The 14,571-nt window shown below is 41.9% G+C and overlaps 1 protein-coding gene across 1 annotated transcript in view; it reads right to left on the bottom strand.

Annotated features, from left to right (window-relative positions):
- Ten-a (tenascin accessory) overlaps nucleotides 1-14,571 on the bottom strand; it is a 301,282-nt gene that overhangs the window by 186,692 nt on the left and 100,019 nt on the right. Inside the window, exons 2-4 of the mRNA XM_064691025.1 lie at nucleotides 11,715-12,337; nucleotides 6,431-7,288; nucleotides 6,003-6,075 (exon numbers count right to left, since the gene is read on the bottom strand). Of these exons, the coding sequence (XP_064547095.1) occupies nucleotides 6,003-6,075; nucleotides 6,431-7,288; nucleotides 11,715-11,994 (1,211 nt within the window). The 5' untranslated portion in view covers nucleotides 11,995-12,337. The remainder of the gene's footprint in view (nucleotides 1-6,002; nucleotides 6,076-6,430; nucleotides 7,289-11,714; nucleotides 12,338-14,571) is intronic.

The following is a 14,571-nucleotide window of genomic DNA, read 5'->3' as shown; positions in this document are numbered from 1 at the left end:
AAATAAATGGCAGCGCGAAAGCCTTGATGTAATCCACAGAAATGTCATATTAATGCCACAGCTAGGCCATGTACAGTGGAGCCCCGATACTGACGGCATCGCTGGTTAGGACAGCATAGGACAGGACAATAACAATTGCACTGGCTGGGCCCTGTAAGGCACGAAAGTTTACAGCTAAAACGATCCGAATTGCCAATTTCATGCTTCGAGTGCAAGGCTTTCAATCAAACCACAAATCGAGACGTTGGGGCCGGCAAACGCGAAAACCAACGCTGACATGTTCACAGAAATGGAATATAGTTGGATACATAAGTATTTGTACTTAGAGATACATATGCAGCCACTGCCACCAGCTTGTCCGCCCCGTCTGGCCCGTCTTCCCCGTCTTCCCCGTCTGGCCCGTCTTCCCCATTCTGGACAGCCTTGTGAAGTGTATTAACATCGAGTGCGAGCTGTTTCGTATCATGACCTCGTCTCTCGTGGCAATTGGATATGCCACCACCACAACGACATCACTTTCCATCGCAGATGCTTTCTATCTATCTGCCTGCCCCCAGCTCCAGCTCCTGTCCCAGTCCCGAAAGAATGTCCCTTACGTAGAGGACTTGCCAGCGAGCGCACGCGATTTTTATGGCATATTCGTGAGCTTATTGTAATGAATTACTTTACGAATCTTTTGCTCTCCTTCATTTTTATTTTATTTCTATTTTTTTTTCATATATCCTGCAGTAGGCAAACCAAGCTAAATGGGTAGCACCAGCGGAAGGTTACAATAGCCAAGTTCTAGATCAAAATATTCACAAATATAAAAATAGACTTCAAATATGATTTGTATATTAAGACAAAGTCAATAATTGCCACATCAGCGCAGACGAAACTTGGTATCGTTCGAGGTAATATCGTTATTTCCCACTGGACGGACAGATATCAATTAGATTTTTGTAATTTGTAATTTGCATTGAAAATAATTGATATTCGTGCATCTAAATATGCCAACACGAAATTGAAGAAGTGTCAACGCGATCTGTTAACAAGTTCCCGAGCTATTCCAGAATGAATAACTGCAGGATAACTGCGAGTCAGCCCACGGTTATGCGAACTTCTTTATATTTCTGGCGTAATCCTTGGCGATGGTCGTTAGTCGTTAGTCTGAGGCTCGGTTATTGACTGCATGCGTTTGGGTTTAGCGTCGTTCGACCATTTCCTGCTGCCATATATATCTATATACACATATGTCTGTCTGTCTGTGTGTGAGTGTGTGTGTATCCAATCTGCCCAGTGCAGTGCCTGATAGCATGTGACATGTGGTATTTGCTGTAATCATAATTTTATGTCCATCTAAGTAGCTGCGCATGACGACTGTCAACGACACGGCCAGCAGGAGCCACATCCGGACTGGCCCACGGCCCACGGCCCACGGCCCACAGATGTGAAGATGTGTTAAGTTTTAGCATCGCTGTCAATCGATGTCTTAGGCTGTCCTTTACAATCCGTTGTCGAAATCATGCCGTTGGTTAACGGACGGTCAGTTGTAGTTCGTATGCGGCACCTGCAGCTCGATGTCAGGGCTCAAGTTGAATTCACCCTCCTGGGCCGGACATTTGTGGCATTGCACACCCCTCACCCAAAAGCAGTTCGATGACTCTTCAGGTTCAATTGAACTAGTTCCTGCTGTATGCACGCTTTGGCATGCCTATAGAACATACTTATATAACATATGCTATATGAGTTTAAAAATTTTTTGAACTGGTTCATGGCCCATTCATGCGTAATGAACACAAGCACAAACTAACTGCCTAAAGAAAAGCTAAAACCAAAACTGTATTGTAACATAGTTAGTCAAAGGTTTTACGAAGCGACCCGCAAGGCGAGGCATTGGTTCGCGCCTTAAACCGAACCACCAAACATTTATGTTGAGTTATCAGCCTTGATTCCCGACGCTGGACAGGGACAGGCAATGGCAAGAGGCATATACATATCTCCGATCTCATAGAGATATGTCAGTCGTTATAGGCATGTTCGACTGTCTGGCTGTCAGTGCAAACGCTTCTTTTTTTCTTACCCAAATCGATAAATATCGATAGCTTGGAGCTACCTTTGTGGGCATATATCAAAGGCAATGGGTCAGCTCGATTATCATTTACCATTTCAGTTACGTTTCCCATTTCAAATTTCTTTTTAGCCAAATCGATAAATATCGATAGTTTGGAGCTACCTTCGTTGAGCATATCTCTAAGAAAATTGATCATATCAGATATGTTTCCCTTATAAAATATATCCGATTATTAGCCAACTCGATAAGTATCGATAATTTTTTTTTAATAAAAAAATTGGTCAATTAGGATCTTGCATATCATATAACATATCAAATATGTTTCTCAAATAAAATTATCCCGTTTTCAACCAAATCGATAAATATCGATGGCTTGGAGCTACCTTCCTTGAGCATAGCTCAAAAATACGACTTCATACAAATCCCTTTTAGGTATATCTTCCCAAATTTTAAAGCTCTACCGAATTTGTGCTTGAACTAAAAATATATTCTTAAGCATATTGTTGAATGTTTTTGCAGCTGTTAATAATTGATCAATATGCTTGTCAAATATTTAACAGTCGAATTAAATGCACGACATGCCCGCATGTTAACGAATTTGTCATGTTAAGGTGCATGTCAACTCTGACAGCAGTTTGACAGAGGCTGCTCTTGTGTTTACAAATAGTTGCGTTAGATTCATGTCCTCTTGCAACTGGCATGTGTGTTTACATCTTTATCTCAAGTTATCTTCAGCTCAAGTTGTCTGCCAGCTGTAACCGCAGCTTTGACAATTGTGAGACTTGGCTACCGTTGACACCCCACCAAACCCCGTACCTTGCGACAGAAAACGAAAAAAACAAAACAAAACAGCAACAACAACAATCATTAGCTGTACATTAGCGGCATTGAAGTTGAAAATTTGCTACACGAAACGTTTACGCTAATCCTTTGAGTAAGCAATGTGAATGCTGTCAGAGGATACGCAACAACGACAACAAACAGGACACCGCAAAAACAAAAACAACAAAATAGCAAATGAATGAGTGAGCACATATCAGACAACAGCAGGAACAGGAGCTGGAACAGGAGCTGGAACAGGACCGGGAGCAGGAGCTGGAGGCCAAACAAGGTGCAGCAGTAAGACATATCCTGCCAGAACAAATCCAATAGGTGCCCAGCTGGGGGCGGGGGAGGGGGCGGGGAAGGGGAAGGGGACTAGTGGGTAGAACCTATAAAACCACGTAATCTGCAAGTGAGTTCTTTAATTATGCTGGAATGCAACACATGTAAACGGCGCAGCAGGTGGCAGCAGTAGCAGAAGCAGGAGCTCAGCTGAAGCAGCAACAGTCGGAGGCTGGGCGGGCAACAGGGCAAGCGGGGGTTTGGGTTAGGGGCGGGTGGTTCGCGAACCATGTGAGGAAGCACAAACAAAATGCGAATGCGAATGCGAAAGCCGCTTACAAAACCACAAAATGCTACGGACATCTTTTGCCAGGCACAGAAGGGGGGAGGAGCAGAAGCAGGAGCAGTAGCAGGAGCAGGAGGCGAAGCGGGCAATTGGAGTTGCGGGAGCAGCTGAAGCTGGCGCCTGGCCACGGCAACGCCCAACAACAGAACGACCGCCCGCCACCCGCCGCCCGGCGACAACTGCTGGCGACGACATTCCCGTGGCCCACGGTCTGGCAGCCATTTTGAAGTTTTTGGCGCTGCGGCTTTTCGGGTGCTGTGTCCCTAGCCAAGGATTACAATGGAGGAGCGAATAAACACAAGCAGAGCAGAGCAAAGAGAAAGAGTGAGAGAGAGAGAGAGGGGGGGGGGGGTGTGGGCGGTCGAGTGGCTGCTGCTGCCAATGCGAAACCATTTGCGGATTTAATTGCCGTTAACATGCGGCTCGCTTTACTTTGTTATTGCAGTTCGGCTCCGGCTGCAGCTGCTTCTTCTTTATCTTGTTGCCCTCCCTATTTGTTATTGTTGTTGTTGGTAACATGAGCGCCACAGTCAGAGAGCGGGCCGAGGGAGAGGGCACGCAGATTAGAGACCAAAGCGACAACATGCACCTACAAGCTGCTAGCTTCAGGCTCCGCGCAACTCCAACTTCTTTAGCCAACAGCTCCTCCTTTCACCTCATCTTTGTCCATGTCACTTACTTTTGCTCTTGTGCTTATAATACCCTGCCAGATTGTATTATCAATGCGTCATCTTGTACGTAACGGGTATGTTTTTGAGTGCCTGATTGGGCGGCGTTGAAGCCACGTCCCTCCGGCAAGTCTTATCTGGCCAGAAGTTCATATCTTACACGCAAGTCAACAGCCGCTCGATCGAAGTTCTATATGATATAGCTGCCATAAGCTACGATCGTGCGATAAGTGCATTTTTCTTGAAACATTCTTTTTTTGTTCAATATATTTAAACAAACGTCGCAAAATTTCATCTATATCGGCTAACTGTTTGCCATATAAAAAGGAGTTTTGTATATTTTATAATAATTCCCAAGTGGTTATGGCTTGGAACTGATGACAAGGCCTTGCAAATATGGAGTCGGTAGCACAGTCTCCTGATGTTAGAACCGAAAGGTTTGTGAAATAGCTAGGCAATCAACCTGCTCAGTCTTGTTTGTTTATACCTTGATCGCGAGCTGCGTAGCTTGGAATTTAATTATATATAAAATATATTAAATTATTATATCAACTACCTATTCAAACATCATCCAGATACCAACATATCATCTATTTCGTGGCAACAAATTGTAGGAAGAAGTTTTGATCACACTCAGCTGTTGTATAGACAAAATAATAGCATATTGCAATATATTATGAAACTATATCTATATTTTCAAATTGAAATTCTATGGGAATAACCATTTGGTTCTTCAGGAAATTCGCAATCCCAAACCGAACAACTAGGAGCTTCATGATGTACCCCGAATCTGTAAAGCTCCAAAAAGGGTATCCTTCCTGTTTTTGTTGTCTCCTTTTCCCCCACACAAGTTTTGTGGTCAGCTGAGGGTATTATGTCGGCGCTTTTCAGTCCAAATCCATCCACAGATATCGCAACTGCACAGATTTTGGCCGTTGACAACGACTTTGGCAGCGGTTTTGTAAGCGTTTATCAACCAGCCGTGCACCCAGAACCACAAAAGCTTCTCAGATAATAATTCCAGCTGAAGATTTCATCGTAAATAAACTTCAAATTTCTTCTTTTTTTTCATCACTTTTTGAAACACTTTTGAATAGGTTTTCAAAGAACCTTTGAGGAGCGCTTAAGACCAACTTAAACTCTTTTTTTTTAAAGCATTTGACAATTGACCTTTAAACAAGACTTTAAGTAGTTTTATATTTGAACTGATTTTTAAATTGTTTAATATACTATTAATTCAAAGCATATTTTTTGAAAATTATTTATTTATAAAAAACTTTACCAAAGGCTTCAAACTTTAAGTGGAGGAAAAATCAAACTTGGAATTGCAGCTGACCCTTCATTTATTTATTTTTTTTTAAATTACTTTTAAGCCTTTTTCTCAGACCTATTTTTTGGGTTCAAGCTACTTTCGAGACATTATCGAACTAGTTCTTGAACTGTTCCAAATTTGACATTGTTCCTTACTGAAGTGTACCTTACTGAACTGTTCCTTACTGAACTGTTCCTTACTGAACTGTTCCAAATTGCACACATTTTAAACCAGTATTCGCAAAGTTTAAGAACATTTCTTTTCAAATCAACTCAAGGGAGAAATTTTCAAACATATTTTTGGAAGTTTATATTTCAATCACATAATTTTTATATTTTTTTTGGTTCTTGAGCTGGTTTATTAAGAACTCTATTTTGTAATTTGAAAAATATATTTAATATGATGTAAACAAATTAAATCATATTTTAAATGCATTTTAAATACCTATTCTAAATGCTTAAATACTAGACTTAAGTGCCGAGTAACTTGATTGAATTATAAATGGAAGTAAAAACTCACCCCTGTGAATCGCCGGGCGAAATGGGCTTCAATTGTTGCTCCACAGAACGAAGATTATCGCTGATAATATAATCTGAAGAGTAGAAAAATATAATGATAAATAAAGCTTTGATTAAAAGAGAAACTATTTCAACTGCATTCAATGCGTCTTTCAATTGAGTTCAACAAGAAATTCAAAATGTATGCCAAAAGCTTTTGCAGCTTTTTAAGCTCAGTTGTCAGTTAAATAACATAACTGTTAAAGCGCAGCAGTTGACTAACATTGCTGTTAAAGCGTAACAGTTGACTAACATTACTGTTAAAGCGTAACAGCTACGCTAAACTCAGTCCCAAAAACATCGCAGCCAAGCACAAAAGCCCATGGCAAAAAATTTCCTGGCGCAGGGAAATTTGGGCACAATTTGTGCCCTGGAGCTTTTGGTACTTACCCTTCTGCAGCTGGCTGGTCGGTATAAATTCCTCGTGTTTTTGGTCCCCCTTCTCCTCGTACTTGAGCTTGTAATCGGAATGCTTGCGCAAGGACATGAGCAGCGATTGGGTGCGCGGCGGTATCTCTGGCGGCGCCGGCTCTGGCGGTGGCTCCGACTCGCAACTGCTGCCCGCAAACTCATCCAGATCGCTGCCGGCGCCGTTCAGCTCCGGCAGCTGCAGCGCCGTCTTTGCTGCCGCAAGCTGCTGCTGCTGTTGCTGCTGCTGCTGCTGTTGCTGCTGCTGCTGTTGCTGCTGCTGCAGCGGCGTCTGAGCTCGGTCGCGCAGGGAATCGCTGCGATTAACGGACAGGGCGGAGGTGCCGCTGCTGGAGCTGGTCATGCCGCTCAAGCGGTTCAGCGTGTTGCGTGCGGCGCCGCTCCGATGGCTGCGACTGCTCGACGCCGCCGTCGAGGAGGAGGCCGAGGCGGGCAGCAAATAGGCGGCCGCCGCTGCTGCTGCTGCTGCGGCTACTCCCCCCACCATCGCATCCAGTGGCGCCTCCTCGGCCGTGTACTTGGCGTTTAGAAAGGGATTTGTACTGCGCGGCGCGGCATTTGCCGCTGCAGTCAGCGTGCTGCTGCTGCTGCTGCTGTTGGGGAAGAGTCCCAGATTGGCATTCGACGGGTATTTGCCGGCGCCGGTGCTCGCCGAAACGGTAGCCAGTTTCAGCGGCGACTGCGCAGCCGGCGCTGCCGAGGCAGCGGGTCGCTGATGCGGCTGTGCATAGGTCACTTCCGCTTGGGTGGCATCTTCGCTGCGCCGGTCACGCTTACGCAGATATTCCGGCTCACAATCCGAATTGTAGTGTTCCATGCCTGGAGAGAGAGAGAGAGAGAGAGAAAGAGAGCGAAGTTAGTACTGCCTCTTTATTTCAGGTTAGTTTTCAGTGTTGGTTAAGTGTTTAAGAGTTCAGTGTGGAACAATTTTCTACAACAACTGATGTCAACTTTACTTTACGCGAGAGAGAGAGAGAGAGAATGCGAGTTAGTACAGCCTATGCATTTCAGGTTGGTTTTTAGTGTTGGTTAAGCGTTTAAGAGTTCAGTGTAAAACACTTTTCTATAGCAACTGATCTCAACTTTACTCTCCGCGAGAGAGAGAGAGAGAGAGAAAGCGAGTTAGTAAAGTTTATGCATTTCAGGTTGGTTTTCAGTGTTGGTTAAGCGTTTAAGAGTTCAGTGTAAAACACTTTTCTGCAGCAACTGATCTTAACTTTAACGAATGGGAACGACTTTCGTTTGCGCAAGTTTTAATGCGTGTGCTGAATTTGGCTGGGAACAGTTTTTGATTGCCTAATCAAGCTTTCCAAAGAATATGATATGCTATTTTTATACCCTGTACTCGGTAAAACGAGTAGGGCATTCTAAAAATAATGCAATAATTAAAAAACTATTCCAAAAAAATGACAAAAACATTGATTCTATGTTCAGATCGTTCTTATTTCCGGCGAACATAACATAGACTATTTGCGCTTGGGCTTCTATAGAAAAATCTCAAGTTATTCTCCACTTAATTTTAAAAACTCTATGGAAACAGTATGCAGTATGAAAACCGAAATGTCGGCTAGAACATTATGTGGTTCAGGATTTGAACAGAGTGTAATCAATATTCAATTGGTCAACTGTGCATAGTTATGGCTGGGAACAGATGTATATACGTTCATAAAGAGAGTAAGGCTGAGAATAAATAAAATGTATTAACGATTCGCTTTTATTTTACATGTGTATAATAATATATAATAACTGTGCACAGTTATACCTGGGAACAGTTGTCTATACGTGTAGAGAGTAGAACCTATAACAAATGGAATTTATTTACGTTTCGCCCAGATTTTCCATAGTTATTATGTTTGAAAAAAAACTCAACTTATTCTCTACTTTACTCTCTTGTGTGGCTTTGGGAAAACTTTATAACCTCTATGGGAACAGTATGCAGTATGTGGTACAAGATTTGTTTGATCAACCGATAGCAGACAGCTATGTGGGAACAGAGTGCAATCAATGTTGCTCAACTGTGCATAGCTATGCCAAGGAACTGTTGTCTATACGAGCAGAAAGAGAGTAAATCTGAGAACAGATGGAATTTATTTACGTTTCGTCCTGATTTAACATAGTTTAAGACTCTATTCAAGTAGAATATTAAATATTCCTTGTACATTTTCAAACATTTAACGACTCAATGAAGAATCTATTAAAAACCTTCGACATAATCTGCAAATGTGTACTTGTTAGCGGGTGCTCCAATAAGCTCTCACAGGTCGTCGGCGTCTTACAGATTTAGATATTTCCACGCCACGGCCCGCCCCGCCTCCTCTCACGATTCTGTGAGCAAAGAGCAACAATCGGTCCCCAGTCGGCTGGGCAAACGGCACCCAGTGTTATGAGGTTGTTAAAAATGAATCGTAAATTGCATTAAATATTAACAGACAATAAAAAGCAATACACACACACACACACACACACACACACTCGGGAACAACAAAACGCAATATGCAATGCGAACATAAAAATCGCGGGGCAGACGGCGATTTGCGTTTTATGCTTCGATTAGGCGCTGCCCGAGAGTCCCTCCGCAAATGCCCCTCGAGCGCAACCCCTGCGATTCGTGCTGCCATTTCGCCACTTATTCAGCTGCGTTCGTAATTGAATTGAAGCTTCAGTTTCAGTTAGTCAATCTTTATAAGCCCCAACGTCCGTTGCCTTCAAATTGCGCACTTGATATGCGAATTAAACGCGCTCTTATTGAATGTTACGCTCAATTCGCAATTTTCACGCTCGCAAAGAGTTGCAATTTATGAAAATTAACTATACAAATAAATCTCGGCATGAGAAACCCAAATAAATGAAGCAAATATTTTATAGTTAAACCAAAGTGAGTTGGCTATAAAGTGGCCGCTCGGATATTAAAACTTCCGCAAATTAATTGTCTACAGTAATTTGACTTTTCTAAGACTGACTCGAGTTAAATTATATATACCATATATTTTCTACACTATTCAAAAGCCACATGTAATCGGCATGAAGAATGTTCCGAATTTGAGGTATATTTTAATTTATGCACAACATTTGTAGAGAGTATTAAAAGTTTGTCATAGATGGAGACAACTCTGACCCCATAAAGTGTATATATTCTAGATCACGTCCTCCGATTCGTCTGTTCGTCTGTCTTTCTTTGTGATATGGTCTCTCAATTTGAAAGCTTTCGTCTTAAAACTTTGCACAGATCCGTCCTTCTCTTGCAGGCAGTACCTATGTCTTTTGTTTATCAAAATATCTGGACCAAACTCGGCAGTTATAGGTTTCACTATGCTCCTCATGCATATACAAAATCTTATCAAGATCGCACAACTATATATTATATAGCTGCCAAAGGAACGATACATCGAAGAGTTTCTTGTATGAAAAAATATTCTGTTTTCCAAGATATTTTTAAATCATACTCAGCATTTACGAGCTTCACTATTCTCACATATCTGCAAGCCGTCAGGCAAATGTATATAAGGGTATTAAATATTCGGCGTGCCGCGAAGATCCTTACATTTTAGCATTATGTTTTTGGTCTTTGGTATAAATGTTTTATATTTTATATAAATTTTATCTATTTCTTTTATTATTCTAGTGTTTTTCTGCGTGGAAAAAAGGATCCTCCATTAAGTTAAATCCTAACCAAACTAGAAATCAACTCTGGAACTGAAGCTTTCTTATAAGCGAGCGAACGCTGTACTCGACAAAAATATCCCAAAAGTATTGTTAGCCTCTATCAATATTAGAACGTTCAATCTAGCAAAGGGTAAAATGTGCCTCGGCTCAGAATATAGCTTCTAGCTTCTTGAACTCCAAGCTGAGCTGTTTGAGTATAGTTCAAAGATGGCTTCCTCTGTTACGTTTCAATTTTATTGGTAACTTTTCTTTATAGGGTATTGTGCGGAGACTTGTTTAAGTCACCTGACAGCGAAAAAACAGTGAAGCGGTTTTGTGTTCCAATGAACTGAGCCCAAGCGGCCACAAAAGCCCAGAAACCGAATACCCAAAAACCCATCAATGCAATTCAAATCCCGCGCGACGCGTCACGTTGACTCGCAACGAATCCAATCAGAGCCAAAGCGCAATCGAAAACAAAACAAAAAGAACAGAAAGGAAAAAAACCAAAGGCAAAACCAGAAACGCGTGAGCACGACTGGGCAATACCCTCTAAAACTAGTGAAAGTCTCTATAATAAACTTATATATAAGGCATATCAGATATATATTTATTTTTCTAAAGACTTGTTGAGAAATTTGGAAAATAGGAATATATATATATATAGACGTGCCTATTATTTTAACTATATATATAAAGTGTGAATTTTTTAAAGGTTAAGTTGAGTTAGGAAGTTATCAGAAAGTTGAAATACCCTTTCATAAAATGCACAGAATTTGTAATGCTTGATACAGACTGTAAAATTTGTTGTTTAAAATATTGAAATGTTTTATAGAACATTTATGTTTTCATAGAAAATTGTATGTATCCTTTGATCTGAAACATAAAAAAACTCTTCTGTTTAATATATCCAGTTACATCCAGTGAAAAAAAAAGGAAATACTAAGTCTACTTTTCATTTCTAGCACAAAATTTAATATTTAAAATATTTAAATGCTATATTAAACTTACAAATGTTCTTCAAAATATTTTTTTAAAGTTAATTTTTTTTATTTTTTTCTTCTTTTTGCGTAATGCGTACAGCAAATATGCAAAATTTGAGAGAACATGTAACTGATAAATGATAAATTTCTTGGCTCAAGCTCATTTTGGCTCTCGGTTCACATGGACTGGAATATATAAGTATTGAGACTGGACTGTTAAGGCGGATGTTTAGTCTCTGCGCACGATTATACCCATCAGCCAGTCTTCGTCAGGCTTCAAAAGCTTTTAGCTATTAGAGTTTTTCATGGTCACAGGTTACAGGTTACAGGGTATACACGAGTCGGCGGCCAACAAAGGTTAACTGCCAGCTCGGCCTTGAGTCATGCACTGGCTGGGCTTGGGAGTCGGTGGATTTGCGGATTAGATCAGATGACCACTGAATAATTCAATTAAATAAAATAATGAATATTAAGTTGTTTGACTGACTTATAAATCGCCCGAGGCCCGAGGGCTGGACAGCTTATTTGGCCAAAGCTGCATGCATCTTTGTATCTGTATCTGTATCTGTATCTGTATCTGTAGCTAGTGTATGTTGTATCTTAGTGCCTGGTTTACTCACTTGCCAATTGCTGACTCTGCAGCAGCAACTGGGCCAACAGCTGCGTATCAAAGGCCGTTGCCTGGGCGGTATTTTGATATTCATCCTCGCTGCTGCTGCCATAGCCGTGTCCATGCCGATGGCTATGCCATTCGGCTGACCGTTGCCGCCTCAGCTGCTCCCCGCCAGCTGTGCTGCCGGCGTTCGAGCCACTTACACTGCCGTAGTAAAATTCGCTGCCAACGGCGCTGCCGCTGCCAACGCGTTTACGGCCAATTGTGCCGGAATGACTGCTGGACATGTTGATGCGGGTGCAGGTGGACCCCGCCCGGGTGCCAAGTATATATATATGGGTATATATGTATCTCCTCTCTGTCACCGTAGACGGAACTGTTTCGGCGAGTGGCTTTCACCTTCAATTGAACTATGCACGTAACTTGGCCAAGCAATTTGTTCTCGTTTGTTACTTGACTTGGCTTCTCTTATTCTTGTTGTTGTCGTTGTTCTTGCTGTTGCTGTTGTTGTTGTTGTTGTTGTCAACGCATTGCGTCGCGTTGGCCGCTTCTGGGCCACATGGGCATATGCCCCTGGACCCCCCCTTTGGCTCCTGCTGACGGCGCTTTAAGTGCTTAACCGAATTAACGCTGAAACGATAAAAACGACAAAGTGTCAGCATGAGTCGAGTATAGCTCACAGATAGAGAGATTCGCAGGGAGCGGCAGAGGGCGAGTGCTCAGCTAGAGAGTGCTCGACTAGGGGATACCCTGTGCCCAGCTTTGAAACACACTCGCTCCCCCGCTTTAAAACATACACACACATAAACGCATACACACAAAAGCACAGACACACACACACACACATACACACTATATATTAACATATTGGTGTTTCTGCAAATCGATATTTATCGATTTTGTTAAATTAAGAGATATTATGAAAAAACGTCTTCAGCATATACCAAACGAGAACCTGCATTCCAAATTTGATGTCTTAATCGCTTATAATTATCTGAACATACTCAAGAAATAAGAAAATTAATATTTATCGATAAGATAGTCGAAAAAATATGACATTCAGAAACAAATACAACCACAACTGTTGCTAAGCTTGAAATGCAGATCAAAACTGTGCATATACTTTATGCAATCGAAGCTAAGTCCAGAGCTGCATCATACCCAATTGCATGGAGTACAGGGCATACACAGGATGACGGGGGAGTAGTGCGTAGAAGCGTAAGAGATAAAACCATAAATGCACGAAAATGAAAATAAATAGCAGCCGGCGACCTACTGACTTCCCACACACAGCCACACCCCCAACATCCCCAACTCCCACACAGAGCTAACGTTCGAGCTTTGAACTGGAACTGGAACTGGCTCCAGGGTGGACTCTTTGTTTGTGGCGTCAAGTGAACTTAATAGCAATTGCATTAAATGGAAGCTCAGCTCTTAAACTTTGCCTGTTATTAGTCGTTCCAACAGCAGCAGAGCAAGCTGACTTTTTATGAGTGTCCAGCCAGCCCACAGCCCACAGCCCACTGCTCACAGCTCACAGACCCGAAGACCCCGTCACACTTTGACAAGGAGTTGACCAGCGCAGCTAGTGGCAATTGGGGAGCTGACACTTTGGCTTTTGATTTGATGAGTGCGCATTTGAATGCACTCAAAGGGCAACACAAGTGGCCCATTACTTGCAGAGCTAACCAAGCTTAACTGGCCCCGACTTGGGGTCTGCTCGTAAGCGTTTTCGTTTATCTAATCGCATTCGCTTTACAGCATCCGGAAAGTGGGGCAACTAACTGTTCATTGTGATCGGGTCCGTTTCCTTGTCAGTTACTGTTACTGTTCGGCCTGGAACGAGCTTTGACAGCTTCTCTTGAAAATCGTATGCAACTTGTCATACTGAATCTAGAATGTTTCTTAATTCCATATTCCAACTGTCTACCAAGTTTCCGAGACGCAGCTCAAGTACATGGTGAGTTATGACTCTGAACCGCTTTTCAACCGGTTCGTGAGGCATTCCATGATGACTTTTAAAGATTTGAATATAAAAAAGGGTTATGCGTAAACTCTTGCTTTTATTCAAATCTATAAAATACCTTAAAGCATCGCTAAGTTAAAGCACTGAACTTCTTGTGAACCGGTTCACTGGTTAGTTTAAATTTGCTTGAAGCGACATTTCTCAATGTATTTATCCTTCGCTTTTTCCACGTTAAGCACACAGCTTGTTATGACTCTGGCCCACTTCTGAACCGGTTCATCAGCATGAACAAAGTAATCGCATCATAGCTAAGTTATAGCTCGGAACCTCTTTTGAACCGGTTCAATGGTTGCATCCAAGTTTGTTTGAAGAGATATTGTTTTTACTATTCTATCGCTGTTTCCTTCGCTCATTTACATACCGAATATCATCAGCTCAAGCACAGACCAAACCCATAACTCTGAACCACATTTCAAACCGGTTCACAAGCCAATTAAAGTTCAATTCAATAGGGAATATTGGAAGTAGTTGGCTTTACTAAAATCTGTGCAGCATAGCTAAGCTAAAACTCGAAACCTCTTGTGAACCGGTTTAACAGTTGATACAAAATTAGTTTTGTATTTCTTAATAAGCATTATATCTTCGATCTTTCTTTCGTCAATCTACATACCTAGATGTCAAGTCCAACCATGTCAAGTCCAACATTTCGAACCGGTTCACAGGCCAATTGAAGTTTAATTAAACGGAAATACACTTGATTTCTTCTTATCCTTCAGCAATCTTTGCCTCAGTCAAATTCTGTGCTCTACTGCCTTCGCAATTTCCCAGCTCGCAACTTCATCGCTCATTTTAATGTCCGTCCACATCGGACGCTTCATAAATGTCTCTGCATCTGTTG

This window comes from Drosophila montana, unplaced genomic scaffold (assembly GCF_035044405.1).
Source record: "Drosophila montana isolate Dmon_TW-CO22-7 unplaced genomic scaffold, ASM3504440v1 contig_3325_1, whole genome shotgun sequence".
NCBI classification, from domain to species: Eukaryota; Metazoa; Arthropoda; class Insecta; order Diptera; family Drosophilidae; genus Drosophila; species Drosophila montana.
The sequence above is the reverse complement of the archived record's forward strand: the minus strand, read 5'-3'. Positions and strand labels throughout refer to the sequence as shown.